Source organism: Rhineura floridana, chromosome 4, assembly GCF_030035675.1.
Source record: "Rhineura floridana isolate rRhiFlo1 chromosome 4, rRhiFlo1.hap2, whole genome shotgun sequence".
NCBI lineage: Eukaryota > Metazoa > Chordata > Lepidosauria > Squamata > Rhineuridae > Rhineura > Rhineura floridana.
This window is the reverse complement of record NC_084483.1, coordinates 92,260,876-92,288,614: the sequence shown is the minus strand read 5'-3', so window position 1 is coordinate 92,288,614 and position 27,739 is coordinate 92,260,876. Positions and strand designations below refer to the sequence as shown.

Genomic DNA, 27,739 nt, shown 5'->3' with positions numbered 1-27,739 from the left:
ATTCCATAATTTGGGGGCCACCACTGAGAAGGCCCTCTCCCTTGTTGCCAGACTCCCAGCTTCCCTCCAAGTAGGCACCTGGAGGAGGACCTTAGATGTTGACCATAGTGTACGGGTGGGTTCGCGTCGGGAGAGGCATTGCATCAGGTATTGTGGTCCCAAGCCGTGTAAGGCTTTATAGGTCAAAACCAGCACCTTGAATCGAGCTGGGAAACATACAGGCAGCCAATGCAAGCGGGCCAGAATCGGTTTTATATGTTTGAACTGTCTGGTCCCTGTTGCCAATCTGGCCGCTGCATTTTGCACAAGCTGCAGTTTCGGAACCATCTTCAAAGGCAGCCCCACGTAGAGTGCATTGCAGTAATCTAAGTTGCCAGAGCATGGACGAAGAATTGTTCTTTCTACCAGTGTGAAGTGGAGAAGAGTACGAAAACTGCGCATGCTCAGGAGACTGAATGCACCACTGCTATTTGGGAAACGAAAGCGGAGATCTTTTCGTGCGCGAGCATGTTTGATTTTTTTTTTCTAAGTCTGAGAGAAACGTGAGAGCAAAGAGAAGAAAGCGTTCGCCTTCTAACAGCTGCTCCGGCGTGGCGGAGTGAGATTTTTGGGTCCTTCGTGCCAAGGGGGCGTGGCTCTCCTTTGTTTCCTGGGTCCCGGCTGGTGCCTCTTGCGCTTCTCCCGCCGAGATGGAATTGTCTGTGAGAGCCCAACAGGGACAGCAGCGGCTTCTCCAGGGGGGACCACCCGCTGGTGCCCGCGCACCTCCTTCTCCTCCTGCCGGCGGTGAGTGAGTGAGACCTCGAGGGCCGCTTCGCTTATTATCATTGCATCAGCCTCGCTGCGTGACTCCACAGTGCGGAAGGCGTTGTGCTCTTGAGGCAAGGCGAAAGTTCTCTCCGCGGTGGTTGTGGAGAGACCGCTCGCCCACGCGTGCGAGTCGCCCGCTAGATGAATATGTATGTGGGAATGGTCTCTTGTCGGAATATCTGTTTGTCCCTCTGAATGCTTCCGCCTATAGTTTGTCGGGCCACACGCGCAATCTCTCTCTCTCTCACCCAGCCTGACAAATGGAAGAAAGAAAAGGCAAAGAAGGAGGCTTTAGGTGACATGCCCTATATGTATGCAGTTTCTGGGGCTATCATGTACTCCATGTTTGGAGTACTGGTTGAAAATGTAAAAAAAAGAAAACAGGTTCCAAGTAGACGTTTACAGCTTAAAGTAACATAGGGTATATTCGAGAAGAAAGAAATTCATTGGGAAGGAGGTTTGTAAATCTCACTGGGGAGTGGAGGAATGTGATTCTGTCATTCCAACAACTGTAAATGCATGTGGTGCAGATGTTTGGTTCAGTGCTGGAATTGGATTCTAACCTCTGAACAGGTGAACCCATGACCACAGAAGCTCTTTCATGCTGATTTGAGCAGGATTGGTATCAGCACTTGGCATCTGTGGACAGCTGCCAGGACTGTAGCATGGCGCACTGCTGATACCTGCCCAAGATCCTCCTAGTTTGATGTTCTAATGACTGCCTGATAGCTTGGAGCCACTATTCTGATTCCTGTAATACTATGTTGGGAACAATAAGGGGTGTTGTAGGTCAGTGGCAGCTCCCAAGCCATCCCACACTTGTATGAGCATCACTGCTTCTCCTGCTTTCCACTAGGTAATGCTGGCAGATGTCATGTGGGGGCCACTAGCAGGCACTATACTAAGGGACCTCCCAAACCCGGAACTCCTCTGGATGTGAGTTTAGAAAACAAAGTATTTTTTTGTAACAGAAGAATACAATTTACTTCATCATTTATTCTGAATACCTTGCTTTAATGCAGAAAATGGTCAAGGGCTGTTTGAATGCCCAATGTGTCACCTTGTTTGTACCGACTACGCAGTACTGCAGGAACATATTGAATTGCACTTGGAGGAATGCAGCTTTTTTGAAGGTAAGGGGAAGATTCCAAAATAGGAACTATACATTTTGTCTATTGATTTAAAACTTTATGTTTTGCTTAGGAGATAATGTATGCTTTTCTTGGTTTTATCCAAGTAATGTAAGGTAATTAAGTCAGAGGATTTCATATTCCCTTACATATATCATATTTACATATCCTGAGTAATGGAAAATAATGCACGGAAACTGGAAAAAATGCTACAGAATTAACACCAAGTTTGTTTTGCATGTCTTATGTGGTGTGGTTAGAATGGGAGACCAGGGTTGGAATCCCCACACAGCCATGAAGCTCACTGGTGACCTTGGGCAGTCACTGCCTCTCAGCCTCAGAGGAAGGCGATGGTAAACCACCTCTGAATACCGCTTACCATGAAAACCTTATTCATAGGGTTGCCATAAGTCAGGATCGACTTGAAAGCAGTCCATTTCCATTTTTCCTCTGATGCTGGAGACTATACCAGTGCAAACATTTAAAAGCCATATACCTGTATACAAGATGGATAAGCAAATAACTTAAAGAAAACATCTAAAAATACATATTAAAAAATGGCATCTTTTTTAGCATAGCATGGTTAAATCTGAATGCAAGCATAAGCAACCCTTAAAGCTGAATCATCAATCAACTACACTAAGTTAAGGCTGCCTTAAAATGGGAGAAATATATTTTTGAGATCAAGTATTATAAAAATGACACAATGAGTCAGGTACTCTATATATATCATGGTTTTGATACTGGAAGACAAAGGTTGGTAGGTCATCACAGGCACTGAGATTGAACCCTTGGCTCCATATTGCATACCTTTTACTAGGAGGATTATTTGCTATGCCCATCTTAGTTATATTTTTAAACTACCCAAGCTCTACAACTTACTCAGTTCTCAAATTATGAATACTTCCTGTCCTTAAGCAAGCAATGCCATTTGTTTCATCTTATGAAAATAAAGTGCCCTACCCAGGAATTAATTTACTAGCCCTTGCTTCTGAAAAATCCTGAAAAAAACAGACAAAGATGCACATGCATGACAGTGAGCAAAGCGTCTGGGGTACAACTACTGTGTATTTGTGGGCTGAGGATGGATGTAGAGCAAGACATGACAGATATACTAATTAGAAGAAATGAAACAGAAAGCAGTAATGCTTGGCAGAAATGTCCTGTTGATACACAGCTAAGTAAAGCATTCATATTAATGAATTTAAGAAAGCCCCAAAGAATCCCAAGAAGTGGGATTTAACTTCTCAGTAAACATGCATACGATTGTGCTACAAGTGTAGAACATACACTTGGTTGAAAATTCTGGAATTTCCAGAAATATTCAATGCTTTCAAATATGGCAGGTCTTCTGTGGCACAACATAAAAGTACTACATAACCAGTTAGTTGGAGCGTTGAAATATTCATTAGACTTTTATTTTATATAATATTGCATAACAATAGAAAGAAACTTGACTGATCTAGAATTGGCACAGCATCTCCAGAATGAGGAAGACAGACAAAGAAGAGAAGCAGCAGCAAAACAAGAAAGAGAAGATTTCCAAAAGCTACAGGTGTGGTATTGGTGATTTAATTGCAATGTTGGTAGACTTTTCTGCCAACTTATTGATAATGTTTGTAGATAAATACAGAGATAATGTTTTGTAAGTGTACAGTATGTTTATATACAGTAATACTTCAGTGAACAAAGCTCCTTTTAAGGACAGCTTTTTTAAGGTGAAACTGACCAGCTTTGTTTAGCTATTGATAAACTGACAAGCCTGTGCCTTTGCTTTAAGGGTGAAACTGACCATACTGTGTCTTTACTTTGCTGTGGAGAAACTTTCAAGCTTGTGCCTTTGCTTTAAGCTAAAACTGACCAGACTGTGTCTTTGCTTTGCTAGGGTGAAACTGATAAGCCTGAGTGTTTGCATTAAAGAGATCTCTTGTTTTCTCCCAGGGCTGGGGCGGGAAGAATCCAATATGATTCATAGAAGCTGCCCCCGCTATTTATGAGCAGGTGTAGGAACCTATCCCTATTCTTTCATGTTATTCCTACCTCGGGTACCAAAGTTTCTGTTAAAGAAGTAATGTTCAGGAACGCATCTACTTTGTTAACTGAGATATAACACTACTTATTTTGTGCACATACAAATAATTGTAATAGATAATTGACTTTTGGTAGTAATTGCGTAAGCAGAGAGCCTGTTCTTTTGGTCAGGATATATTTTATACACTGGGTGGCTATAACCTAATTGCTTCAGTGTTGTTTCTATATTGTATGATACAGCTGAAAGGAATTTGGTTCCAAAAAGATGTCTGTACCGTTAGTGAATATTCTTTAAATATGGAAAAAATTAGCAAATAGTTGTTATTTGAGAATGTGATATCCAGTAAGCCTTCTCGTCTCAGGAACAATGTAAAGTGGAGATTTAGGGTTTTTTTTAGTCACATTAGTGTGTGTAGTGAGCTTCTTGCTCTGTGGCAGAACTTTAGCATGGATTCCATCATCCTGGTGGATTCCCAAGTTGCATATGTTTCACTGAGCAAGCTTCTATTGCATCTTCTGAGTCATTTTCTTCACCACTGCTATTCTGAATGAATTTTTGTTCATTATTTTAATCTTCTCACCTTGCTCCTTATTAACCAGAGCTTGGAAAAGTTACTTTTTTTGAACTACAACTCCCATCAGCCCAATCCAGTGGACATGCTGGCTGGGGCTGATGGGAGTTGTAGTCCAAAAAAGTAACTTTTCCAAGCTCTGTTATTAACACACACAACTTAATGATTGGCATAGCTTTCTTTGCTACAAAACTGTAACAAAGGTAAGTAAGGGTCCAATCCAACTGCTGTTTATGCCGGGTTGAGGGGAGTTAGATGTGGCAGACCTCTGGCTTAGCTGTCTGGGTCCCTGCTCAGTCAGGCTACGCTGGCATAAGTCCCTCATCCTAGCTCAGCCCAAGGTCCTCTGGAGAAGCCCAGCATAAGGGAAGCTGGCAGAATGCCTGAAGAAGGGGCACTCCGAGGGTGTGTTGGAGGAGTGGCTGGGGGGATTTATGTGATATCCAGGTCCCGTTCAGCTCTCTCCTGTGTGGTGGCAGCCAGTATGCCAAGAAGAGGGGTGGCAGAAGGAAATACGTATTTATTTCCTTTCACTACGCCCTTTGGTGCAGCCAGCATCCTTCCCTCCAAGAGGCATCTGAGCAGCAGCTGGTGGCCCCTTCCGCCATTTCCACCTCCGCCAGCTTTGCTGCTTCCCGCCTCTAGCAAGTTGGATTGCTTGTAAGCCAATCGTATCATAGCATACAACTGTCCCTAAGTTTCTCACGGTTTGGCAGCTTTGTTTTCTTGTGCACAGGCTTTTAGAATTTTTGACTTGAGTTCTCCTGGGAGTTTTCACACTTTGAAAGGAAACACAGAAACAAGTGTACAGAGCCTTTAAATGCTATGGATAGAAACATGGTTAATTTCTGTTCTGAGAAATTACATCACAAAGAATGATCGAGTAGATAACTGGCTATTTCTTATTGACTATCAGAATCACATACATGGGCTTTTTAAATTGTACTAGTCTAGTTCAGAAGCAATACAATTTGTAAAACTATATTTATTTAGGAAATTTATAAACCATATAATAAAATAATATTAAAGGGGTGTATTTAAAAGAATACAAAATGATCAATAATACATACATCAGCATAAATTTTAAACTAAGTATCCATAACAAAATATATCTGGATAGGCTTGCTGATTTTGTTTTAAGCAAGCATCTAAAACACTATAGTAAAGGTGACTGCCTAATGTTAATAGCCAAGAAGCTTCAAAGCATAGATGCTTTCACACTAAAAGACCCAACTCACAGAGGAATCTATTCCCCTGAGAGTTACTCTAAAATTTATTCATTTGAGACACACTTGCAATAATTCCTAGTGAAACCAGTGGCTCCAAATTCCTATATTCCAAGACTGAGACACTGTTGGTGAACGCCTTCCCCGCTCAGATGGTGGATGTGGATCCTGTTCTGGATGGGGTTACACTCCCCCTGAAAGAACAGGTCCGTAGTCTGGGGGTTCTTTTTGACCCTTCCTTGTCTCTTGAGGCTCAAGTGGCCTCGGTGGCACGGAATGCATTTTACCATCTCCGTTTGGTAGCCCAACTATGCCCCTATCTGGACGGCGACGACCTCGCCTCAGTTGTCCATGCTCTGGTAACTTCGAGATTGGATTACTGTAATGCACTCTACATTGGGCTGCCCTTGAAGACAGTTCGGAAGCTTCAGCTAGTGCAGAATGCGGCAGCTAGATTATTGACGAGGACCAGTCGGTCTTCGCATATAACTCCTGTTCTGGCTCGCCTGCACTGGCTACCTATTTGCTTCTGGGCGAGATTCAAGGTGTTGGTTATGACCTATAAAGCCTTACATGGCGTGGGACCGCAATACCTGGTGGAACGCCTCTCCCACTATGAACCTACCCGTTCGCTTCGTTTGTCATTGAAGGCCCTCCTCCGGGTACCAACTCATTGTGAAGCCCGGAGGGTGGTTACTAGATCTAGGGCCTTTTCCGTGGTGGCCCCTGAGTTGTGGAATAGCCTCCCCAAAGAGGTACGCCTGGCACCTACACTATTATCTTTTCGGCGCCAGGTAAAGACCTTTTTATGCTCCCAGGCATTTTAATCACTCTAATCTTTTTAGCTTTTTAATCTTGTATACTAAGTCTTTATTTTTATTTTCTGTTTAACTGTATTTGTTTTTATGTCATATATGTTTTTGTGATTTTATTATTGCCATGTATGTATTTTACCCTATGCTGTTTACCGCCCTGAGAGCTATTTGCTAAGGGCGGTATATAAATGTAACCAAATAAATAAATAAATAATAAATAAAATATCCTGGATTTCTATCAAGCTGGTTTCACTGACTGTAAGCCAGCTGCTGATTATTTTGACTTAATTATGGTCATGTCAGCAAAATTTCCCAAAATTGTTATGTGCCTCCAAGTCGACTGCGACTTATGGTGACCCTATGAATTGGCGACCTTCAAGAGCATCTGTCATGAACTACCCTGTTCAGCTCTTGTAAGTTCAGGTCTGTGGCTTCCTTTATGGAATCAATCCATCTCTTGTTTGGCCTTCCTCTTTTTCTACTTCCTTCTGTTTTTCCAAGCATTATTATATTTACTAATGAATCATGTCTTCTCATGATGTGTCCAAAGTATGATAACCTCAGTTTCATCATTTTACCTTCTAGTGATAGTTGTGGTTTGATTTGTTCTAACCCCCCTTTTATTTGTCTTTTTCACAGTCCATGGTATCCGCAAAGCTCTCCTCCAACACCACATTTCAAATGAGTTGATTTTTCTCTCAGCTGCGTTTTTTACTGTCTAACTTTCACATCCATACATACAGATTGGAAATACCATGGTCTGAATGATCCTGACTTTAGTGTTCAGTGATACATCTTGGCATTTGAGGACCTTTTCTAGTTCTCTCATAGCTGCCCTACCCAGTCCTAGCCTTCTTCTGATTTCTTGACTATTGTCTCCATTTTGGTTAATGACTGTACCGAGGTATTGATTTGATTGATTTCATTTATTACGGTCATAGACCAGCAAAACATAGAAAAATATATACACCAATATACATATATTAAGAATGGCATGGACAGTTTAAAAACATTTAAAAAGAATCATATTTAAAATCACTTTATCAGAATTTTTCTACATTGGATGGCTGCAGCACAATATTTAGCCACTTTCTCCGTAACAGCTGTAAAGTGATCAGCTAACAGATATTCTATATAGAATGTTTCATTCCTTCCGGGTAAGGAATCTAAAATGGGTATAATTAGCTGGGATCTGAGATCACGGTAAAAGGGACAGTGTAGTAAAACATGGGTGACTGATTCGATTCCTCCATTTCCACGGGGACATTTTCTATCATTATATGGTACTTTTTTAAATCTGCCCTCTAGAAGCGCTGATGGTAAAATATTGAATCTTGCCAAAGTAAATGCTCTGCGCCTTTTAGGTAGCGTAAGATCGGATAAATATGACATGAGAGTCAGGGGTTTGGTGTTATACCTATGTTTCCTAACTAACATCAAATGTTGTTCGTAGTCAATATCCCTGACTCTCTGCAAGATAGTTACCTTAGCTTTTATATGTCCCATATCTAAAATCATTGGGATGGAAAAACCTAAAGATGATATTTTGTCTACCAACATCTGTTTCCATGTAGACTGGAAGCTATCTATTAGGGTGCGAGAGGCCAGTGCTGTAGGGTTAAATATTAATTTTAACCAGCAAGTGATTCTGTGGGCCCAAATGTGAGATTCAATAGTTGGTAATCCTGTTTCCAGTCTTAAAACAAAGTTAGGTACACAGGGCGGGACTGCTAAAATAGCTCTAAGGAAGATGGTTTGCACTGCCTCGAAGGCAGAAAAATTCAAGCATGTCGTAACTTGTGAGCCATATACCAACTGCCATATTATTTTTGCCTTAAAGACTTTAATGATTGCAGGTATAATTTGTCCCCCTTTGTTATAGAAAAAGGATAATAGGGCTTTCAGAGTTCTTTTTGCGTTTATAATTGCCATCTTCGTATGCAGTTGCCAAGAGTTCGAAGATTGAAAAGTTATTCCCAGATATTTAAAGGCTGCTACTTGGTCTATTAGGTGTCCGTTTAGACGCCAGAGGTGATTCAGCCTATTTTGTTTTTTTTTTAAATCATAATTTTTGTCTTTTCATAATTTATTTTAAGGTGTTCATTAGAGCAGAATGTCGCCAGCTCAGAGAGTAGGCGTTTTAAGCCTATGGGTGTTCTCGAAATTAATATAAGGTCATCTGCATATAGAAGAATATATCTTGGAATTTCGGCAACCCTTGGCGGGTGGGAGAGAACTGGAGCTAGGGAATTAACTATCTCATTTATATAGATGTTAAATAAAAGCGGTGCCAAAATACAGCCTTGTTTGACCCCTTTAGATACGGGTATAGGGTTTGTTAGATGGCCTTTATTACTACATCTTACCCGGAGATATGTGTTCCCATATAAACCTTGTATTAATGCAAGTAAACGAGCATCCATATTGATGTTACTAAGCTTTTCCCATAATCTGGGTCTAGATATTGAGTCGAAGGCTGACTTTAGGTCAATGAAAGCTGCAAATAAGGCGCTCCCTGATTTCCCTGTATATTTATCAACCATATATTGAAGAACCAAGGCCTGGTCGATGGTTGAACGGCCCGCCTGGAAGCCTGCTTGTTCTTGGGCTAAAATGTCCTCACTTTCTACCCAGGTATTTAATTTACTATATAAGTGGGCCGCATATATTTTACTAATTATGTTTAGCAGACTTATAGGTCTGAAATTGGCCGGGTCGGAAAATGATCCTTTTTTGTATATTGGGATAATTATGGCCATGCCCCAGTCATCAGGTATTAGCATAGTATGATCGATGTAAGTAAATAGGGTCGCCAGTACTGGTGCCCACCATTCAGCGTTGGTTTTGAAGATTTCCGCAGGGAAGTTATCTGAACCCGGTGCTTTATTTGATTTCAAATTGGCTATCAGATCTAAAATTTCATTTTTAGTTACAGGTTCCCAATCAGGTACATTCAGGTTATTTCCGATGGATCTAGGTTGATATTCCAAGTCATTCTTATATATGTTGGCAAAATAGTTTTCCCATACCCGCGGGGAGATATAACAATCTGAATTGGTAAATGTTTTTGGCCAATTATTCCCAATTAAACTCGAAAACAGAGTTGAATTCTTTAATTTAGAAGCATAAGTGAGACGTCGCCAGATTTCAGTCAATCCTAATTTCTTTTTTTTAATTATTAAATGTTTATATTGTCTCCTTGCTTCACAGTATGCCTGCAATGACTCTTGAGATCGATTAAGTTTGTATATTTTAAAAGTAATTATTAGTTGTTGTTGTTTTCCAACACATTCCTGGTCAAATCAGGGTTTAGAATATTTCATCTTATTGTTGAATTTACTTTTTGTATTTGACATCAAGGTCATTTGGAGCTTATTTGTTAACTGTTGAAATTGAGGATAGGGGTTCATCTCTTGGGTATTTGACAGTATAAGGTTCTTTAAAGCCAAGCTGTCGGGAGCGTTTAATCTATCTGTGACCACCTTTTCTATCTTGGGTATCCATTTTATCCTATTTGGGCGAATTTCATATGCAGAGCTAGGGAATGTTTGGGGATCTGTAAATATTTGGCATTCTTCAAACGACAACACAATATTTATAGGTGAATGGTCACTTTCAGGTCGATCTATTATCCTGAATTTACTGACGATTTGATACAATTCTTGAGAGACAATACCTAAATCTATAGTGGACGCTCCTCTACTTGAGAGGTATGAATATTCCCCCTCTAGGTCACCATTCGTGCGCCCATTTAGAAGGGTTAAGTTTAATTTAAATAGCATCTGCATTAGACAGAGGCCTATATAATTAATGCCTCTATCTTTTGATTGTCTTGTGGGTATATTATTTGGACCATCCAAACAGGGTGCCGTTATTTGATATTTGGTGAACAGTATTTCATCCGTTGGACCCATTCTGGCATTGAAATCACCAGCTACAATTAATGAAGCCTCAGGATGGAGTGAAGTTAGTTTGATTACGTAACTCTCCAGCTTGGCGATTTTAATCATGCCCGATTTTTTATCTTTACTTGGCGGCAGGTACACATTAAGTAAAATCAAGGAATGGCTGGGAAGCTTTAAAATTACAGCCATGGCTAATTCAGGTAAAGATTTACACCTAATAATAGGAATATTAATTGCGGTTGATATAAACGTACAAATGCCCCCCCTTGGACGGCCGCCTCTATTACTAGGTATGGCTTGTAATTGATAGGCTGAGTAGCCATCCAAACCCAATTCTCCCAATACCCAGGTTTCTTGTATAAGTAAGATATCAAATTGCTCTAAGAATTTCATGCACATTGGGTCCATGGTTTTATTCAACCATCCGGCCATATTCCATGATAGAATCTTCAGCCAAGGAGGTTTTGAGCTTCTATGTTGTCATTTAGAACATTGAGGATAGAGATTTGACGCCAAAGTTGAGTCTTCTATCGGTCTTTTGATGTTCAATTCGTTTCCAGGCAGCTCGTGCGACTCTTGATTAGTTCTTTTCACATTCCTTGAAACAGTTAACTTCTGGGATTCTCCTTTATAATCTATTTCTTTTAATTTGATTGTTAGCTTTTCAAGTTTAGTCCATATTTCTGTCTTTGCCTTGGTAGATAGAGTAGCAAAAGTATCTAACAGAGTTATCTCTTCCGGTAAGAAGTTATTCAAATCATTATTTTCCGCTTCTTTTATATCCACCCTAATCGGCTGCTCCTCAAACACTTCTTGCATTTGAGATATGGAATTACCGATATTGAAGGAAGATGCCATTAATCTTTGCGGCAGTGCTTGATTTTCAAAAACCCGGGCGATGTATAAGTTATGTTCTAATAGTAGTTCTCTTTTGCCATAAAAGAATCTCGTTCTGTCCTCCCCCAAGAATGTTATTATTGCTCTTGCATTGATATAATTATAAAAAAGATATTTGATGTTTACAATATCTTCCAGCCGGATAGCTCCCGGTGATACTTCCTTCATGATCTTTATCAGATGTTGTTTTCTCTCTTTCTGTGTTAAATATCTTTGGATAGTTTATTATGGCCAGCTTTTTCACATTGAGGATTAGATCCCACGCATTACTATTTCGAATTGGAGATAAAAAGTTTTTATTTTTCTTAACCTCTGCTATCGGATCCTGTGTTTTTGTAACTTGACTTTGCAATATAAGGGTAGGTTCAACTGGTTTATTATCTGTATTTGATATTCCTTGTAAGTTTTCAGTTGGCGTTGATTGAGAATTTCCCAGAACATAGGGTATTTTGTTCTTTGTCTTGCGGTTCTTTCTCTTTCTCTTTCTTTTCTTCTTTTTGGTTGGGTCTTTCGGTGTTTCTAGGAGCTTAAAAAGTCTTTTAAATTTCATATGGCATCTATGATGAGTTCTTATAACTTTAATATTTTTACTTTTTTTTGCAGCTTGAAAGCCGAGGTATTGATAATCCTTGACAAGTTCAATGGCCTCGTTGTCAACTGTAAAGTTACATAAATCTTCTGTTGTCATTACTTTAGTCTTTTTGACGTTCAGCTGTAGTCCTGCTTTTGTGCTTTCCTCTTTAACTTTCATCAGCATTCGTTTCAAATCATTACTGGTTTCTGCTAGTAGTATGGTATCGTCTGCATATCCTAAATTATTGATGTTTCTCCCTCCAATTTTCACACCTTCTGCATATTGGTCCAATCCCACTTTCCATATGATATGTTCTGTGTATAGATTAAATAAATAGGGTGATAAAATACACCCCTGTCTCACACACTTTCCGATGGGGAACCAATCAGTTTCTCCATATTCTGTCCTTACAGTAGCCTCTTGTCCAGAGTATAGGTTGCGCATCAGAACAATCAGATGCTGTGGCACCTCCATTTCTTTTAAAGCATTCCATAGTTTTTAAATGATCTACACAGTCAAAGGCTTTGCTGTAATCTATAAAGCACAGGGTGATTTTCTTCTGAAATTCCTTGGTCTGTTTCATTATCCAACGTATGTTTGCGATAAGATCTCTGGTGCCTCTTCCCTTTCTAAATCCAGCTTGGACGTCTGGCTTTTCTCGCTCCATATATTGTAAGAGACTTTGTTGTAGAATCTTGGGCATTACTTTACTTGCATGGGATATTAAGGCAATAGTTCAATAATTACTGCATTCCCTGGGATCCCCTTTCTTTGGAATTGGGATGTATATGGAACGCTTCCAGTCTGTGGGCCATTGTTTAGTTTTCCATATTTCTTGACAGATTTTAGTCAAAATTTGGACTGATTCAGTCTCAGTAGCTTGTAGCAACTCTATTGGTATGCCGTGTGTTCCTGGTGAGTTGTTTCTTCCAAGTATTTTAAGAGCAGCTTTCACCTCACATTCTGAAATTTCTGGTTCTTCATCATATGGTTCCTCCATGAATGAATCTGTCATCCTGGCATCTCTTTTATAGAGTTCTTCAGAGTATTGCTTCCATCTTCCTTTTATTTCATCTTGGTCAGTCAGTGTGTTCCCCTGTTGATTATTCAACATCCCTACGCTTGGTTTAAATTTCCCTTTCATTTCTCTAATATTTTGGAACAGGGCTCTTGTTCTACCCTTTTTGTTGTCCTCTTCTATTTTTATACAGTAACTATTGTAATAGTTCTCTTTGTCCCTACATACTAGTCGCTGTATTGTTGCATTTAGGGTTCTGATTGTGTTTCTGTCTCCTTTTGCTTTTGCTTTCCTTCTCTCTTTAACCATTTTAAGAGTTTCTTCAGTCATCCATTGAGGTCTTTCTCTCTTTTTAACTAGAGATATTATCTTTTTGCATTCTTCCCTGATAATGTCTCTGACTTCATTCCATAGTTCTTCTGGTTCTCTGTCACTTAGTTTAAAGCCTCAAACCTGTTCTTTATTTGATCTTTATATTCTTCTGGGATGTTATTTAAATTGTATTTTGGTCAGAGCTTGGAAAAGTTACTTTTTTGAACTACAACTCCCATCAGCCCAATCCAGTGGCCATGCTGGCTGGGCCTGATGGGAGTTGTAGTTCAAAAAAGTAACGTTTCCAAGCTCTGATTTTGGCATTATGATTGCTTTGTTGGTCTTTAGCTTTACTCTGATGTTCGATACGACCAGTTCATGATCTGTACCACAGTCTGCTCCTGGTCTTGTTTTTGCAGAAAGTATGGAACTTCTCCATCTTCTGCTGCCAATTATATAATCAATTTGTTTCCTGTATTGACCATTTGGTGATGTCCATGTGTACAGTCGTCTTTTCGGTTGCTCAAAAAATGTGTTTGCAAGAAACAAATTATTGGCTTCACAGAATTCAATAAGTCTTTCTCCTGCTTCATTTCTGTCTCCTAGGCCCCATTTCCCCACAATTCCTAATTCTTCTCTGTTCCCTACTTTTGCAGTCCAATCCCCCATGATTATCAGCACATCTTGTTTTAGTGTGTGATCAATTTCTTCCTGTACTTCTGTATAAACTCTCTCCAATTCCTCTTCTTCTGGGTTTGCCGTTGGAGCATTAGACTTGGATGATGGTTATGTCGATAGGTTTCCCATTTAATCTCATTGATATAACTCGTTCAAACCTTCCATTGTAGCTCTTAATTGCTTTTGCTACATCACTTCTCACTATTAAAGCAACCCCATTTCTTCTTAATTTCTCATTTCCTGCATAAAATATTTTGTAGTTGCCTGATTGAAAATGTCCCATTCCCATCCATTTTAATTCACTCACACCAAGTATTGTAATGTTGATGTGTTCCATTTCTTGCTTGACAATTTCTAACTTTCCCTGGTTCATGCTTGTCACATTCCATGTTCCTATTGTGTGCGTTGTACAACTCCGGACTCTCCTTTCGCATCTGTGCGCATCAGTCTCTGGGCTTCCTTTCGGCTTTGACCCAGCTGCGTCATTAGTCACAGCGCTACTCGTACTTGTCCTTTGTTCTTCCCCAGTAGCCGGTGAGTGTCTTCTGACCTGGGGGTCTCATCTTCCAGCACTATCTCGTGTTGCATTTTGGATACTCTGTTCATAGGGTTTTCGTGTTAAGAGGTATTCAGAGGTGGTTTACCATTGCCTTCCTCTGAGTTTGGATGCATCTTAGTCTGGTGTCTCAGCTTTGACCAATCCACCTTAGGTGCCCCTGCTAGGAGTCTAGCCTCTTGGTCTACACTCCTGACTGCATTGCTCTCAGCTTCTTCAACACTCTCAAACCCCCTCACCACGTTAAGGTGTGCATCTCAAAATTACTAACACCAAAAACTGAGGGCAGGATCAAAGAGATGCTGAAGATGGAAGGCTTCTCACCTCTGCCTGCATTTGTGGAAGTGTTTTCACACAACTAGAAGGACAGAATATCTCAGGCTCCATTGGAGGCAGCTCTTCCTTTTGCAATATATGTGTATGCTCACCAACCTGAACATTGTACTTTCTGTTAAAATGGTTGGTTTAATTTAATCTTTACTTTAAAAAGAGTACATGTCTTGAGGCAGCTTGCAATGTCTTAAACAGAGAGTGGTGGTACCTAGAACCACCTAACAGCCCTCCTTCAGAAGTTTACTCTGGTTCTTGTCAGTAAGCAGTGGAAGTAATACATGTGGTAGCTCAGCAGCCTGGCTATTTTTTGCCCTCTGAGTAACCTGAAATGTGCTTGAAAGCTCAGCCTGGGCTTAAACCACTTTAGGGACAAAGCTTCTTTTTAAATAGTTGATCTTCCTTTTATAAACTGTTTTATAATGACTTACTCTGGCTCTGTTGTCTTTCTGCAGATAGTTGCCCCAGTTTTTGCTGCTGGCTCTTGAGAATCTGCTTGTCAGCTTAGGGAGTTTTCCCTGATGAGTGATCCACTTCTCAGCCTAGGCATCCTTCTAGCTGCCTTCTATCACTAGCTCTCTGATTTCAGCCAGCAATCAGGAAAAAGCCTTTGGCGTCCAATCACATTCTTCATTGTTCCCCAGGTTTGATTTAGCTGTGAGGAAGTAGCATAGGTCTCCTTTGGGCAGATCCCTCTAGAAGGTTGAGCTACATTCCAATCCTGATTATAGTTATTGTTGAGTTAAAATGACTTAAGGATGAAATAAAGTTGATGTCGGTTTATTTGCCCCTAACCTGATCTCTCCTCCCAGAAAGAACTTGGCTCAGGTTGCAAGCTGAATTCACACCTTCACATGTTTATTGAGCTTTAGCAGAAATGTGTCAAAGGATGAAAGACTTTGCTCCACAAGAATGCGTTCTGTATGATCTCTGTCTCCTGCCCTTTTGTTTTGATGTTTTTAGTTGTTTTAGGCACTCTGGCACCAACCCTTATCTCAAGGCTGTAACAGTACGCACAACTGATTTGCAAGAGGGGCAACACGTCCCTGGCAAATTCCTCCCCTCCCCTTCCTCTCCTTCTCCCCCTCTTGCCATGACCTATATGCCGATATGTAGTTCTTTATGTTTTATGGTGTTCATTCCCCTGACCTGTAGCCTCTCTGTGAGGGTATATAATCTGACCCCGTTCAATAAACGAGGTTCCCATTTCTGGAAGGCATCTTGCTGGACAGGGTGGGTTCCCTTTGCCAAAGGTACTTGTTGTCTTATTTCCTGGGTCTCTGGCAGTGGGTTCATGCAGACTCAGCTCCGCACTCTTCCCGGGGTGAAGTGAGGTGAGTAAGGTAAAGGGACGGCTCAGAATTTTAGTTTTGACCTAACATTATCTAAAACAAAGATTACACTTAAGTCTTGCATGAGCAGCTTAGTTTTCCTTACCCAGCTTCCATAGCTCTTTTGTATTTCCTCTCCTATGCAAGGTTGAGGCAGGATTACATGCAGTAACAAAGCTTTTTCCTCCAAGAGCCACTAATATTTTTTATATCCTTAACAGAGGCAATATGGTTTGGATGGTTCTGGAGGATACAAGCAGCAGTCACTAAAAAACTTGGAAAAGGAAGTGGCTTTTGGAAAAATGTCACCATCTGACTATCATAAGAGAACAGCTGAAATGATGGAATCCTTAGCTTTTGGTATTGATGATGGAAAGACAAAGACTTCAGGTCAGTAATTAAGAATATGTGAGTTTCCTGAAAGGTCTGATTGAGATGTCTAAAAATTATTTAATGAAAAGCCATTGATTAAGTGTGTTGTGTCATACAGATAACATGTTGCAGATTGCAAAGGATTTTTTTCCCTGCAAGATAAAAATATGGCCTTGAGATATAACAATGGTGATTCCTGCAATCCATATTAAAATAATAGTGCTAAGGTAAATTGACATTTTGTCACAGGATTTACACATAATAATCAGGCAATTTATAATCTATTTTTCAATCATGGTGCTTAAAGTAGAGAACTGACAGTCTTCAAGGTGTTTTTGGTTGCCTTCACTAAATTTTGTTTCTGCAAGTAGACATGATATAGTTCTCTGGTGTATATGGTAGGTTTGCTGTCTACCTAAGGATTAATAATGTCATAAAGCTCTCTCAATAACTCCTACCAAATGCTGTCTTGCTTCTGCTTGGGTTCACGGTATCTTAATATATATGCCAAGGGGGTATGACTGAATGGATCCAGGTTGTGGTCAATGTGTTTTTGCAGGAAGGAGTGGTCCCAGCTACCCTGAAAGAGGCCACTCATGAAAAGACCCACCCTGAACCTATTGGCTTGTGACAACTACTGCCTGGACCCTTTGGTTTGTGACAGCTAATGCCCCCTTTTTAGAGAATGTGATTCAAAGGGTTGTGGTGCAGCAACTGCAAGTACTGCAAGCACTCTTGGATGAAACAGATTATCTTGGCCCATTGCAATCTGGGTACCATCTTGTTCCCCATGCTGTTTAACATTTATATGAAGTCACCAGGAGCAGTCATTAGGAGATTTGAGGTGTCAGCTCTATTTCTTCGTAACATCTGAATCAGGAGAGGCTGTGCAAGGTCTGGACTGGTGCCTGGACCTGGTGGTGGGCTAGATGAGAGCCAATAAACTGAGTCTGAATCCTAGCAAGACGGAGGCACTGTGGGTAGGTTGTTCCTGAGACCAGATGATTGGTCACTTGCTTTCTTTGGATGGGGTCATACTCCATCTGAAAGAGTATGTTCATGGTGTGGGGGTGCTCCTGGATCTACCGTTGTTGCTAGAGGCCCAGATGGCCACAGTGGGTAGGAGTGCCTTGTATGAGCTTCAGCTGGTAAAATAGCTGCAGCTATTTCTGGACCATAATAGCCTGACCACTGTTGTCCATGCACTGGTAACCTCCAGGCTGGATTACTGTAGTGCGCTCTATGTGGGGCTGCCCTTGAAGTTGATCTGGAAGCAAAATGCAGCAGTGTTACTATTTACTGGGGCAGGATATCACCTGGCTGCTAAAAGAATTGCAGTGGCTGCTAGTTAGCTACTGGGCTAAGTTCAAGGTGCTGATTTTGGTGTATAAAGCCCTATTCAGTTTTGGAGAAGGATACTTGAAAGATCTCATTACCCCTTTTATACCCAGTTGATCACTACAGTCTGCAAGTGAGGGCCTCCTGCAGATACCATCTCATCAGGTGGTCTGTTCCACACAACATAGAATGTGGGTCTTTAGTGTCATGGCACCTATCCTGTGGAATTCACTCCCCTTAAATATTAGGTGCCATCTCTGTTGCATTTTCAGCACCTATTGAAGCACTTTCTTTCAGTAAGCCTTTTAAGTAGAGACCTTATCCCAGTCTGCATCTGTGTTGAAATTGTTTTTAGATATATGTTTTAAAAATTATTTTTAACAATGTTTTGTTTTTAAAAGATGTTTTAAAGGTGTTTGCCTCTCTGGGCTCCTCCTGGGAGGAAAGGCGGGATATAAATTAAATAAATAATATATTATACCAAGTATCTCTTGAATGATTTAAAGGTAACATACTGCTTGTCTAGCTAAATAAAGCTGTATAGTGGTGGCAGCTATGGAACATAAGATGGCTCTTTGCCTTGCCAGCCCTGCATACTTGCTGCTTCCTTTATAAATTGACATTACCATATCAAAGGAGTCCCCAACCTTCTTGGGTCCAGGGACACACTTAGATATCTTAGAGAGAGAGAGAACCCTTGTGCGCACCATAAAATATCCTTAACACCATTGGTTGTTTAATGTCTGTGAATGTCCTATGTTTGTTTTTACCTAGGTATTTGATTAAATTGGAAAATTTAATTTTTGTCCTTGGTGTAGTTTTGCCTGTTTGCCTTATGACAGAATTGTTATTTTGTTTGTTGGACCTGTTTTTATGATTCGTAATTTTTGAACATTTTTTCTCTGTTTATCTTTATTACTTTTTTCCTGCTCTGGGATTAAAAATATTCAATGAATAGCAGGTTGTAAATAAAATAATAATAAATAATTTCACTGAAGAAAAACTGGTGATGTTCAGACCCACCCAAAACAGAGAAAACACTACACCTCCCCAAACAAACAAAACACAGACAAAAGAAGCAGGCCACCCCCTCCAACCGCACGCACACACACACACACACACACACATATATAGGGGGGTGATATCTGAGAACACTGTGGTACCCACAGGTGCCACATTAGGGACCCCAGCCACAATTTATGATAGCTGTTGGCTTCAAGCAGTAATTCTTATGGTGACTACTTTATCATTCTTTTGCATTTTGCCATGTTTTAAAATGAATTTATAATATTTTCACCACTGGTTTAGCTTCAAAATTTAGAGATTCTATTAAATTCACTAAAATAAGGGGGAACGTAGTATGCCACTTATTTTTCACTCTTAATTGCATGTACCTTAGGCTCTCTTGATCACTGTAAGGCCTTGGATCACTTGTCCAAGGCAATATAGTAAATCTGTAGCTGAGGAACAGGTTCATGTCTTCCATCTGCATGTATTAAATTATTAACTACTAAACTTTGTTATTCCATGTTCTTTCCACAGCTATGCAGGTTCCTGCTGCCAAGATTCCCCTCCCCCATATTGGTTGCATCTTGTAAATTGCATGACAGTTGTTGATGTATCATCAGTAAACAGGCGTGCATAAATGTATATATTATTTCTCTCCCTCTGTCCTCTTTTTAAAATCAGGAGTTACTGAAGCACTGTGTCAGTACTATCAGAATGAATGTAAGGACATAAAGCATGTGTGGCTTTCTACAGGAGTGGACCACTTCCATTGTTCTTTAGGAGACAGAGGTTGGGGCTGCGGTTATAGGAACTTCCAAATGCTGCTTTCTTCTCTCTTGAGAAACAGCACCTATGAAGATTGCTTGAAAGGTATGCATTTTCACATAGAATTGTGTTGCCAGTGCCACATCTGTCAGCTTGAACACTTGCTAAGAAAGTATGTCTATGTTGACCTATGTTACAACTCATTTTGCGATGTCTGCATAATGTGGGCTTAAAATAATCATATAAGTGGATAGAAGAACAGTATCTGAGATTTTTTCATAGGATAGAAAATGATGTTGGGTGTCACTGACCAGCAGTATTCATTTTAAAACTCATATGAATGCAGTCAACAGAATTGAACGTAACAGCTGAATGATACAGACTTGTATACCAAAGTTGCATATCTTCTTGTTGTTGTTGTGTAGTAGTACTATTAGTAGTTAACAATCACTTGAAGTGTTCACTTCATAATTATTGTGAGCCATGTAAAGGTACCTTCTACTGAGGTGGTAAACCTGTGTCAGACTGAGTGGAAGCTTGTATGATGGAATGCTCTCCCACACAAATTGATATGTAGGAAACATGTTGGGAAGACAGTTAGGCTATAGAACTTTTCTCTCTGGTCTAGTCTTCAATGTTTAGGGAATTTACCTGTATGGAGAAGTTTTCAGTTGGAAGGGACCTATAAGGCCATCAAGTCCAACCCCCTGCTCAATGCAGGAATCCAGATCAAAGCATTCCCGCCAGATGGCTGTCCAGCTGCCTCTTGAATGCCTCCAGTGTTGGAGAGCCCACTACCTCTCTAGGTAATTGATTCCATTGTCGCATGGCTCTAACAGTTAGGAAGTTTTTCCTGATGTCCAGTTGAAATCTGGCTTCCTGCAACTTGAGCCCATTATTCCGAGTCCTGCAATCTGGGATGATCAAAAAGAGATCCCGGCTCTCCTCTGTGTGACAACCTTTCATGTACTTGAGTGCTATCATATCTCCCCTCAGACTTCTCTTCTCCACGCTAAACATGCCCAGTTCTTTCAGTCTCTCATCATAGGATTTTGTTTCCAGTCCCCTGATGATCCTTGTTGCCCTTCTCTGAATTTGTTCCAGTTTGTCTGCATCCTTCTTGAAGTGCAGAGACCAGAACTGGACGCAGGATTCAAGATGAGACCTAAATGATCTTCAGCTGTACATTTTTCCACCTCAGTGAGAACTAGGCTAGATTCAGACCAATGATCCATCTAGTTGGTTATTGGCATCACCTTATATGCTGCATTAATCCAGTAATGCAGGCTGAGGCGAGAGTGGTGGCTTGTCTAATGCTATTTAGTGAATTCATGCCTAAGATAAGATTTGAATCAGGGGCACTATATTGTACCAACTGTCAAGGTCATTCTGCTGATGTATTAAAAAATATTGATACAATTCATTTCATTGACCTTACACTGAAGTAAGTTGCATTAAACTTGGCAGGATTGACTTCTCAGTAAACAATCATAGGATTGTATTGTAAATTAAATATGGCATTCTCTAGTGGTTCTGAGGTGGAGCAGTTTTTACTTAAGCCAACTGTTTCTTCCTGGTGGACAAAATAAGCCTTCCAGAGGGAAGGGCGTCCCTTCTGGTCCCAGACCAGCACTAGCTAGCAGTCAGCAGGTTTCTTGCATAGCTCGTACCCAACCAATTTTGACATCATTTGAATTTTACTTCAGCAGCTTATTCACTTTGAAGAAGAGAAGCACCTTTTCAAGAAGGGGCTCGGGTCATGCTTAGCTGAGAAAAGTATTCCTTTTTTTTTTTTCAATAATTTTTATTCAGATTTTCATAAAACATACAAGACGAAATCATAAAACATTCAAAGACAAAAAACAAAATCAAAAATAGTTAAACAAAAAGAAAAAAAGAAAAAAAAACAAAAATAAAAAATAAAGAGTAAAATATTGACTTCCCATTTGTCAAAGATCAAATCAGTTATAAGTCTATAATATATAACAATCCTGTCTCTTAAGTCATATTATAAAATCACTTTCCTCCAGTAGTTATCTTACTTAATCATCAAATCTCATAAACATTACTTTATTCTTTCCACAAAAAGTCAAAGAGAGGTTTCAATTCTTTAAGAAATATATCTATCAATTTTTTTTTCCAGATAAGCATATCGATTAATCCATCTCATTACTAATTATGATAATCTTATTGTCATAACCATAGTCAAAATAAACATTTCAATTAATCCATCACATCAGAATCTGTTAGGTTCAGTAATTTCAGTAGCCATTGTTCTATTATCCCTATTAGTTCCATTTTCCATCTTCCATCTTCAGTAGTCTTGTTAAGTCCAGTAATTTCAGTATCCAATCTTCCATTATCAGTATTCCATAATAATCTTGCTGTCAAAGCCATAGTCATATAGTAAGAGTCTGATGGGAATTACCTCTATCCCAAATATTTTCTTGCCATCCATTCTGAATAGGTTGCTGAAATACTGCTGTAAAATCATATCTCTGTTCTTTTTTTCAAAATACACTGGGTCATCTCTTGAAAGTTTTTCCATTGTCACATGGCTGCAGTTAATTCCATAGATTTTCTCTATATTGGGCTCCATCACATCATTCCAGTCCAGAAGATTATCCATGCCATTGATAACTTTATCTCTAGAATCTTCATTAATTTCTTCAGAGATAACATTGAGTTCCAAACAATTGATTTTATTTCTAAAGTCCATAGACTCCAAATCTTGTTCCTGTTCCACGTTTGTTCCAATCTCCGGGATCTCCTCTCTCACAGGGACCCCTGTTCCAGTCTCCAGGGTCTCCTCTCTCACAGGGACCCCTGTTCCAGTCTCCAGGGTCTCCTCTCTCACAAGGACCCCTATGTCTTTAATCTCCTGTGTCTCCAAACAATAGATTTTGTTTCTAAAGTCCATAGACTCCAAATCTTTTTCCTGTTCCACGTTTGTTCCAATCTCCTCTCTCACAGGGACCCCTTCCAGGGTCACCTCTCTCACAGGGACCCCTATATCTTTAATCTCCTGCTTCATTTTACTCAATTCAATTTTCAGCTCCTTACAACCCTGTCGCAGGTTTTGTTTCGTTATCTCAATCTCATCCATTATTTTCTGAAACATAGTTATTTCCAGATTCTCAGCCACTTTCTTAATTGCCATTTTAAAAGAAAAATATAGGAAAACCACTTCTTATTTCAGCAACAATTGGGTTAATACTCCAAACTTGGTGACATCACAGTATAAACAGAGCAGACAGCCTTATCTCTCCATGCTTAAGTAAACAAAATGCAGTTCCCAGGATCGAAACAATTAATGGCGGTCGTCAGGAAACAGATTCGTCAAAATAAAATAGACCAAAAAGAGAGTAGTCTCAGACAATATAATATTCTTCAAAATAAAAATCTGGAATAGAAATCCCTCTTCTGTGTATATCTTTAGAATGCAAATCCAGGACAGCTTTTTGCAACAAAAACAGAGATAAGCTATTAATTAGTGAGTAGCAGAGAGAAGTTATGGCTCCCCAGTGAGATGTCAAAAACCGATCAATCTGGCAAATCTCTTTTAAACAGCAACAATTTAAGTCAAGTAAAAGAAAAATATAGAAAGAAGGGTGCTTGCCTGTTAGTGCGTTCTCTCTTAGAAGATAAGATGAACGTTCGCTTTATCAGATAGAGCTTGTTGTTGAAAATCCGTCCCACCTTCGTCGGCTGGACCTCGTCCCATAAATTAATGAGATCTGGTCGTCCCAACAAAAATAGGCTTTGAGGTTAATCTCTTCGTTTCTCCCTACCCGGGAGAAGTTTAATCAGTCAAAAAAAAAAAAATCTGACTGATATATCTGAATAAGCTTCTTTTGAGGCAGGAGCCCGTCTCAAAAGCAGGCACAGGCTAAGTCACCCTTCCCGGAAGTGAGCTGAGAAAAGTATTCCTAAGGAGAAACAGGCTTCCTTTCCTTGTACAGCTTCTGTGTGGCTTCCCACCCTTGCATCCAGTGCCAAATCCATGACACCGCTGTTCATTTAGAGTGGGAGCACAGCAAAGTGGCTGTTCAGTTATATCTACTTACTCTGTGTGCTGCCTAACCATACTCCATGTCATTCTGCAGTGTCTCACAATAGAGGACACCAATTTTAATGCTGCAGTTGAAGCAACCAGTGGCAATCTCTTCAGTCAGCACATGGAGGTCAGCAGTCCACCCCAGATTTATTGGCTTGCATCAGCCATAAGTTGCATCCAACAGCACCAGCTGTCATAATTTTGTCACTGGATGCTGAAAACTGCCTCCAAGGCCTGCATCTTGCCCAATTACTCAAAGTCAGTTTTATTGCATTTCCAAGAATTAGATTTCTCTTCCTAACACCTAACAGATTATTTTTGTGTTCTGATAACTGCTGAGCTTCAAGATGAACCATCCCAGTCAGAGATTAATTAATGGAACACCTAAGAATGATAACATCCAGCCCTTTTAAGATTTTGTAAGAAGCGGCCCACTCACTACATAAGAAATTAATGATAGCAGGGATATCCTTGAAAAGCAGTCTCCACAAATGTTTCCAATGGAGAAGTTTTCCTGCTGTCTCTTTTCAGCTCTGAGGGTATTTATGTAAGTTCTTGTAGTGTTTAAGGCACCCATTGGTCTGCAAGAGATTAAACTTTCCCACCCAGACAATAACCTCCTTAGGTCTCACCCATGCTTGAGCTGAGAGGAAGCCCTTTCTGCATGTGTCATTTTTGCTGGAAGCCTTGTCTGATGACAAAGAGGAGATAATTCCCCAAAAGTAAACTGCTGCACTTTCAAAACCATAGAACAGAAATTTATGGTAACTTCAATTTTTCCTTCTCATAGCTACAACTTGAATGTTGCCCTCTGGGGTTTTTTTTTTTTTTTAGATAATTCATCAATTCCTTGTATTCCAAAAATTCAGTCATTGATTGAAGATGCATGGAAAGAAGGTTTTGACCCCCAAGGAGCTTCTCACTTCAACAGCACATTACGGGGAACTAAGGCTTGGATAGGAGCATGTGAAATTTATTCACTCTTAACTTCTCTCAGGCTAAAGTAAGTACTGCCTATCAAAGGAAGGAAGTTTTTAACTCTGAGCTAGTTTGAACGTAGGACACCAGTTCTGTGAGTGATTTTATGTAACTTCACAGAAACTGAAGTTCTATATAGAGATGGTATTTCCCAAAGGATAAAATATTGAAATACTTTAATGAAAATCTGTGGGGGCAATTGGCGAATCAATTGTCTGGAACCTTCCTCATAGCATCTTTCCTTGTTCTTCTTAAAAAAAGATTGCTCTATTACTATCTTAGTCTACCTGTGTGTGAAAAACCTGTGACAGCAGCAAAGTTCTTATTAATGCAGATGTTCATTTCAATAGCTTGGGCTTCATAGGAAAAGTATGAACTAGTATGTCTGATTGTTTATGAAATGTATATCCTATCTCTCAATATTTCAAACCAGGATAGATAGAAAATAAAAAGTTGTAAAAATAACATAACAGATTAAAATAGCAGAAGTGGTTTTTAAAAAAAATCAAGAAAAACAATTCATAGTATTTATACTTTGCATTCTCACACTGGGGGGAGCTAAGTACCTGAGGTAAATACAAATACAAACTAAGAAATGTGCAGTTGATATGTGCTAGGGTGTAAGATTTTTAACAGTAGTAGAACTTAGAGACTAATACACTAAACAAAAGATGCTATTTGACATTTTAAACTAACAATTAATAGAGGCTTCATTTAACTGCCTCATAGGTGTCAGGTCATTGACTTTTACCAGCCAACTGGCCCTTCAGGAACACATCCTCGTTTGCTGGAGTGGGTATTAAACTATTACTCATCAGACAAGGAAAATGGTGCAAAAGTTGTGTGTACCTCTAAGCCACCAATCTATCTTCAGCACCAAGGTCAGCACAACTTCCCCCTCCCTTTTCTTTTATAAAAAATATTCTAAGTATGAATATGCATTACTCTTCTCATTACTGCTGTTCCTATGCCCAGTTCCTTGTTTAATGAATCATACTTCATCATGGGAGAGCAGAGCAATTTTTTTGACTTAATTGTAATGGTCAAATATAATGTAATTCTCAAATGTTAGTGCTTGGATATTTAATTTGGGATTATCAAAAGATCAGTTATGTCAACTCCCATGTTTGACTAGGAGCTGACTTATGTCTCAGTTGAGATATAATGTGTCTATTGGGAGTACTGCAGCTTTGAATCGAGCCTAACGTGTTCATTCCTATACCCGTCCTTTGGCAGAACCCTATAGGAAAGCCATGCTTATTGGCAGAGTGTATTACTACTGAGCTGCCCCATCCCTGTTGGGATGGAGGTAGGAGTTGAATACCTTTTTGTGGTGGAATAACTCTTCTGGAAATAGCAATTTTTCTTAGCTTTCCCCTGAATATTTCATGCTTTCCTTCTAACTGATCTGTGTATTTGCTGGTTTATAAGCAAGATTCCTCAAGAGCTTCTGGTAATTTTGAGTGTTCATTTTATCTCCTGCCTTGCCTTGCACTGTGTTCCTGTTAAATGTTGCAAACGATGGGCCAGAATGGGAGCAGAGTAGACAAGGGGCATCTGTACTGCCTGAAGGGCTGCATCAAGAGGTTCTGAGGACAGTCTCGGTCCTGGAACAATTTTACATGCCAAAGATTTGTTACCCAAGGTTCCAACACTTTTGTAATAATGCATCCACCAAACTTTCCTACCAAAAATCAAATTGAGGAAGATTTCTTTCCATTGGGTCCCTGTCTTTTCTTTTTCTGTATGTCGTTATACTGTGTATGTTCAGTAAAGGTATAGCTTATTTGCAAGACAACTTGTACCTATGTAAGGTTCATTTTCTACTTCAGGCTATAGCAGCTACACTGTTGTGTCACTGTTAATGAGGTAAAACTGCTTGTCCATATCAGAGTGTAATATAAAGTGCTGGTTATTACCTTTTAAGGTCCTTAATAGGTTGGGACCAGGCCACTCCTCCCATGGTCATCTGCCCACCCTTTAATATCTATTGATGAGGGCCTCTAGCACATTCCATTGACTTATGAGGCATGGCTAGTGACAACTCACAAGAGGGCTTTTTCTGTGGCAGCACTCTGTATTTACAACTCTGAGCCCCAAGAAATTAAGCTTGATGTCTCCTTGTCTGTTTTTCATTGGTGTCAGAAAACCTGTATATCTTCAGCAGGGTTTTTGAGTTTACTGTTAATTAGACTGTAATCCATGCTGCTTGGTTTCTCTCGGTTCTGGTTTTATGCTGTTTTAAAGCTATGTGGTTTTCTGTGTCTTTAACTGTTTTTTTTGTCTGCTTTTGTGAGCCGTTTTGAAAGTCATTGGGAGAGAAAATTGTGGGATAGAAACTTTATTATAAATAAAACTTACTGTTAAAGGACATTCATACAAATAGTTTGTTTTTATAACTGTTGCAATTCTGTATGTAAGCATCCCCAGTTTAGGGTTTCACTAATGGATTTGTAGATCATGTGTTCAGCAGAAAAGTATGTACATTTAATGAGTGTTTTTTGTGTCTTTTTTAAAATTAGGTCATAGTCGTACTATTCTTGGAATAGAAGAAAGGAAGAACAAAACTTTGTGTCTACTGATATTTGATCCAGGTTGCCCCTCACAGGAAATGCAAAAACTCTTAAAAGGCATTGATGGAAACAGTCTCAGGTTGCTTAGAAGATTTGTGGGCAGCTTAAAACATAAACAGTACCAGCTAGTGGCTGTAGATGGTGTACTGACAACTGAGGAAAAAGTTGTAAGTATTATAAAAACAAGCCCATCTGATGAAATATCTTACTGATCTACTATGGTGCAAATAAAAGTAATAATGCTACATTCTAACTCTTGTTTGGCTCCCACTTAAGGCTCATAGGCAGGCTTCTCAACTCTTCACAGCTCAGCGGATTCCCTGAAATAAAGAATGCTGAGGAATATTAAGAAGAAAGTTGCAGGAGAGATCTTGGTACATTTACACAACTTCTTGGGCGAAGTACATTTTTTTAAGCAAAATAAATGTTGGGGAAAAATTAAGTCTCTGCGTTGACCTCTCTA

The 27,739-nt window shown here is 39.7% G+C and overlaps 1 protein-coding gene across 5 annotated transcripts; it reads left to right on the top strand.

Annotated features, from left to right (window-relative positions):
- Positions 1-394: 394 nt before the first annotated feature.
- ZUP1 (zinc finger containing ubiquitin peptidase 1) lies at positions 395-27,718 on the top strand. 5 transcript variants are annotated; one of them, XM_061626297.1, is made up of 9 exons: positions 395-786; positions 1,833-1,943; positions 3,386-3,495; positions 16,407-16,575; positions 19,585-19,773; positions 24,560-24,728; positions 25,433-25,584; positions 27,226-27,443; positions 27,553-27,718. In XM_061626297.1, the coding sequence occupies exons 1-9, from the start codon at positions 690-692 to the stop codon at positions 27,598-27,600; spliced, it is 1,263 nt and encodes a 420-aa protein (XP_061482281.1). In that variant the 5' UTR covers positions 395-689; the 3' UTR covers positions 27,601-27,718. The 5 variants fall into 5 exon arrangements, with proteins under 5 accessions (XP_061482281.1, XP_061482285.1, XP_061482282.1 ...); XM_061626301.1 differs by lacking the exon at positions 395-786 and adding an exon at positions 858-959; XM_061626298.1 differs by lacking the exon at positions 395-786 and adding an exon at positions 1,010-1,105 and having other exon boundaries at positions 19,657-19,773.
- Positions 27,719-27,739: the final 21 nt, after the last annotated feature.